The sequence below is a fragment of the Hipposideros armiger genome, unplaced genomic scaffold, assembly GCF_001890085.2.
Source record: "Hipposideros armiger isolate ML-2016 unplaced genomic scaffold, ASM189008v1 scaffold_365, whole genome shotgun sequence".
Taxonomy (NCBI): domain Eukaryota; kingdom Metazoa; phylum Chordata; class Mammalia; order Chiroptera; family Hipposideridae; genus Hipposideros; species Hipposideros armiger.
The window spans coordinates 112,030-117,207 of record NW_017731715.1 but is presented as its reverse complement, the minus strand read 5'-3'; the positions used below and the strand labels follow the sequence as shown (position 1 = coordinate 117,207).

The following is a 5,178-nucleotide window of genomic DNA, read 5'->3' as shown; positions in this document are numbered from 1 at the left end:
CTAAACGTTTTTGTGGTTAGGTAAAAAAAACAACAACAAAAAAACCCACCTAAATATATATATCACACACAGTACTATAAACAGGCCACATATGTACATAGACATATAAAGCACAGCATCCAACATGTACATGTGTAGAATTCTGCATCCACCCGGCTCCCAATTTGTTTTCCTTTTTGCCTTATTGGATCTCTCTCTGCAGACCTGTCTTCTTTTAATTGCCTACATAAAATGTCACTAGCCCATTATAAGGGGGGGAGGGGCAAAGGAGTATTTTTTAGAAACGTTTTAACGGTTGAAATAATTTTATTTATCCAGAATATACAGTTTAATTCCTCTATCTACACTTATTTACATGGTTAAAACAACATTGAAAAAAGTCTTTTGAAAAGTTGAGGTCATAGATTTCAAGGCACCATTGATAGTGTCCACAGTTGCGCAAAAAAGTTCGTCTGTAAAAAAAAACGGGGGTGGGGGGGGGACGAGGGTCCTTTGAAATGCAATAACTTACATGCAAAAAAAGCTTTACACATCAATCTTTTGTGTTTCTGTTTTCCAAACTTCCCCATATAAATTCCTTTGTTTATGATTTTCTAAAACGGCAAAACACAGTAGTCCCAAAAAAGAGAGCAAGACAAAGCGGCCCGTCTAATAGAGTGTCCCGGAGGCCAGCGCCAGCGGGTGCTGTAAGGAGCCCGGCGGCGGCAGGTGGGAATTGATTGAGCTTGCTGCGCTCGGGTACCAGGAAGCCGAGTTCTCCAAGTAGCTGGATGCGGGGGACTGGTTGGAGGTCGGAGGGTGGGCATGAGGGTGGTGGCTGAGTGAGCGGGACGAGCCCTGGGGCTCCCACACCGCTGGAGACTGCGGCGAGTTACATGCCATGGGATCGCTGGAGCTGGGGCTGTGCTCCGGGGGCATCTCCCCGTTTTTCATGATCTTCTTGATCTTGGATCTTTTGTTCTGAAACCAGATTTTCACCTGGGTGGGGGAACAAAGGCACACGTTACCGGGACACTCAGAGGCCACCCTCGCCTAACCCAGGGCAGCGACTGGAGGCTTCTAACGCCCAGGCTGCCTGGCCCTGGCGTCTCCCCGCAGCTCGAGGCCTATGGTCTAGAGGGGCTGGGCCTGAGGCAGAGGCCGGATCGTGGGCCCCAGAGGGCGCCCAGGCAGGATCTGCGCGACCCGGCCGCCGCGAGGACACAACCCAGAGCCTGTGTAGTCTTTTGTTTGGGCTGGGGGCGGGGAGAAGGCGCAAGGGTCGCTGCGGCGTGCACGCACGTGTAGGCCAGCGCAGCGCGCACGGAACGAGGCGCAGCCCAAGTCAAACAATGGCCTGAGCCCCCTGCGTCAGGGTCGTGGAGCAGGCTAGGCGCGCACGAGTTCAAGGAGGCAAAGAATCTATCCCCCAATCCCCCACCCGACTCGGTTCACCAACTCCTCATCTCTGAGAGAGGTCAGAATCTGCCTGCAGCTCTGGGCGGCGACTCCAGCATTCTTTATTTTCCTATAGGGGTTAGAGTGGGAGTGAAGGGAATGGGACCCTCCAGGGAAGATTTCTTCCTACAACAGTGCCCCCCCACCTCACGACCCTCACGACCCTCACGACCCTGCGGCCCAAAGCTCCGCCTTAGCAGGGAGTGACCCTTCAGCTTTTCCGGCCCGAGGCCAGGTCGTCGGCCTTCCCCGAGGCCTGAGACCAACGCGAGGCCGCCGGGCCCTCCACTCCCCGAGAGACTCTGTGCTATGCAGAGCACCAGACAATTTCCCAAGGCTGCCAGAGAGCCCTAGAAGTAACTCTCCCCTTGTTTCCAATCTAGAAAGTAGGTTCCTCTCCCCTGGAGGCCCGAAGCAGGGGACATCTTGGAATGCGCAATGTCCCCAGCCCGTCCCCACCATCGTTTGGCGGCGACACCCAACCTGAATCCTGGAGGGAAGGGCGCAGGGTGGATGGTTTTCTGTTTGTCTCTGTCTCTCTGTGACTTTCTCACGCATGCTGCCGATGGGCCCCAACCCGCGGGGACGGAACCGCGTGGCCCAGCCAGGCTTGCAGCCCAGGCGAGGCTCTCGCTGGTCCGCGGCCGCATTTACCTGTGTTTGCGTCAGTCCCAGTGAGGCAGCCAGCTCCGCGCGTTCCGGCAGGGCGAGGTACTGAGTCTTCTGAAACCTTCTCTGTAACGCGGCCAGCTGAAAGCTGGAATAAATAGTCCTGGGTTTACGAACTTTCTTTGGTTTGCCATTCACCATTCTCACCTCGGGCTCGGCCACTTCTTTCTCTAAATAACCAAAACAGACCCGGTTAGAGCTTGTCGGCAGACAATGGCCCTTTTGCAGAACCCTCAAATACAGTCCTTGAATGTCTTACCATGCAGTCTTCACTCGTGTTTTTCCATATCACCACCTTTGCTTCACGAGACCCAGAGACGTATGCCCCTCCCCCAAATCATGGAAAGACCAGGTAGTCAGTCTCTGATTAATTCCCTACGCTATTCTCAGGTTTTCCAGGGCCTGTACAAAGTGCGTTGGACAGCATAGGTCCCTTCTTGGCATCTGGGATTTCGCCCTTGTAGCGGTTTCTGCTTCACCCGGGCTTGGTTTTACACCCTCCCAGTGCTCACCCATGTTTCAGGAGGTGATCATGGCCAGCCCCTCCCTGGGCTTCAAGGGCTATGACCCCCCTTCTGTCAGCATCTGTTCAGGCGCCCGCAGAGGCCAGACGCATGGGCAGGGAAGACGCTAACCGAGGTCTCCAAAGTTCAAAGACCCACGAGCAAACTATGCTCCTTCAATTCAGCAGCAAGCGGTCCAGGCCGCCGCAGACAGAGGGCCGATTATGCTGCCCCCATAATCTCCCAGCAGATCTGTGAGGGCACAGATGTGTCTGGTTTCTTTTACAAATAGACCTAATAAGTTCTTGGCTAAAAGAAAAAAATCTTTCACTTATGCACGAAATACAGAGCCACTGAAAGGAACGAAGACATCCCCCCCCCTTCTTTTAAAGTTTAACAAGAGTCACATATTGAAAACAAATTGTGATGGGGTGTTTTCGTAGGAAAGGGGCGGCAGGTCAGGACGAATTTCTCAAAGTCCTGAGTATAGACTGAGGGGGGAGCCTTTCTGAACACGTGTTTTACCAACGTGCCCTGGGGCCACAAGTCCCCTTTCCCACCTTATCAAAAGTGCCCATCTTTGGAAAGGGTGGAGAACCTTTCCGTGTGTGTGTGTGTGTGTGTGTGTGTGTGTGTGTGTGTGTGTGTGTGTGCTGGGAGAGGAAGGGTGGAGGATGAGGGCTGTGGTCTGGATTCTGCCAGAGTAGGGGATGCTAATATTAGCAAGATTATTAATGTGCTGGTGGGAAGAGATCAAACCTGACCAACAAAACCTCTCCAAGGAGACCTCATGCCTTTCTCTTACCGCCCAGGCTCACTAACCCTCTTAAACTCTCCAACTAAGTTTCAAGGCGGTGGAAAAAGGAGGTGGGGAGAAGGAAGGCAAATTTTAGGCACCTATGGAGAAAGAAAAAAAAATCGCTCCAATAACGTGACCCCTCGGCAACCCTCCTCCACCTTTAAATGGCTTTTTGTTTTTGGAAATGCCTTGGATAAACCGCAAGGCTCTCGGCGCGCTCTTCCTCCGGCAAGCTACAGCTCACCAGCCCCCCACTCCACCCTGTGCGCTCCGGGCACCGACACGACGCTGGCTACTGGCTACTGGCTACTCTCACACTAATCCCCACAGAGCCTTTGAGGCAGCCTTCCACTCCCACTCACACCAACCAAGCACGCTTACCAAAAATTCCAATAACTAACCTCCCCTTTATTACGCAAACGCCACTAGAGTTGCTTGATTCTTTCTTCTCTCCACCCCTACCCCCTTTCCAGCCTATCTGGCTTTCTGACCCAGGAAAGTTGGGAATCCAGAGACTGAACACCCCCCCCCCACCCAAGGTGCCGGAGGGGAGAGACGCTGGTCTGAAGCCCCGAAGGCTTCTTTTAAGAATCACTAAAATCCTGGCCCAGGAACCTCTCCTGGTTGCAGTCCAGGCCCCTACTCCCTTATGCCTGGTGCGGCCCCACTTCAGTGGATGGCGGGACCCCAGTCTCCCACCCCAGTTCGCCCCTCCGGAGCCCTGGCGGCTCCTCCAGTATCTGCTCCCCTCCATATCTTCCCCCACGCCCCCGTACCTGGCTGGCTGGTGGCGCTCGGGACGCGATTGTAGGCGCCGCCACCGTACTGGTGGTAGGGGCTGGTGTAGCTGTAGTCAGCGTAAGCTTTGGCGGGGTAGCTGCCGGCGGAACTGTTCACGCCGTGGTACTGGTACTGGTAGGGGTTGAGCGCTTTGCCATAGGAAGCCGAGGTAGGAGAGCAGTAGCCGTGCGGGGCTCCCCCAGTGGGGCTGTAGTAGTCGGAATCAGTGGCCGAGGACTCGGGCAAAGTTGGCGATTCCTGAGACGGATGATGCATGGCTGCGGACGTCTGAAATGGAGCTTGGAAGTCGCCGGATCGGATGCTGGGGACCCTTCTGTCAAACACTCCTGTCATTGCTCCCGGGCGGCGGCGGCGGCGGCTGTCCTTGCTGCTGTGGCGGCGGCGGCTGCTGCCTGAGTTGGCTGTGAGGCTGCTCTAGTCTAAGCAGACATGGCTGTGGGAGCGAGGGAGGAGGAGGAAGAGGAGGAGGAGGAGGAGAAAAGGAGGAGGCGGCGGCGGCGGCGGCGAGGAGGAGGCTGGGAGTCCTGGAGGCTCTGTCTCCGGCAGGCTGACTGCTGGCTGAGGCGCAGCACAGCCTTGGTTAAATCCTTAATTGCGCGCTTACGCACAGCGGGGTGGATCGGGTTCCATTGGCCAGGGCCTCGGAGCAGCAGCAACACCCTAACTCGTCCAACTAGTTTTAACACAACAAAGCATTGCTTAAAAAAAGGAGGGAGAAAAAAAAATGGAGGGAGGGGGGAAGTGTGTGCGTGTGTATGCGGGTATATGTGTTGTTGCTTGTTGGGGGAGAGGGGGCACAGTCAATCTGTTTTCAGTGAATACCAAAGACTTCGCAGAAGCCCCAGCACCAGCTTTGTAATGTCTGGAGACAATGTGTTCCAATCAGCAGCCTCAGAAAGTGCACATGTTTTGGGGATGAGGTAGGCAATGGTCTTCCCTTGCTCCCCTCCCCTCCGCCCCCATGGGCTG

At 54.8% G+C, this 5,178-nt stretch overlaps 1 protein-coding gene across 1 annotated transcript; it reads right to left on the bottom strand.

Annotated features, from left to right (window-relative positions):
* Positions 1-293: 293 nt before the first annotated feature.
* DLX5 (distal-less homeobox 5) lies at positions 294-4,883 on the bottom strand. The gene is made up of 3 exons (XM_019662075.1): positions 4,185-4,883; positions 2,092-2,276; positions 294-978 (listed from the first exon to the last, which is right to left on the bottom strand). The coding sequence occupies exons 1-3, from the start codon at positions 4,540-4,542 to the stop codon at positions 649-651; spliced, it is 873 nt and encodes a 290-aa protein (XP_019517620.1). The 5' UTR covers positions 4,543-4,883; the 3' UTR covers positions 294-648.
* Positions 4,884-5,178: the final 295 nt, after the last annotated feature.

Excerpts from the sequence above, each read along its gene's own strand:
- DLX5 (XM_019662075.1), bottom strand. The coding sequence starts at position 4,542 with ATGACAGGAGTGTTTGACAGAAGGGTCCCCAGCATCCGATCCGGCGAC. Across the intron at positions 2,277-4,184 it reads GAGCGCCACCAGCCAGCCAG|AGAAAGAAGTGGCCGAGCCC; the intron begins GTACGGGGGCGT and ends TTGGTTATTTAG. Across the intron at positions 979-2,091 it reads TGGGACTGACGCAAACACAG|GTGAAAATCTGGTTTCAGAA; the intron begins GTAAATGCGGCC and ends TCCCCCACCCAG.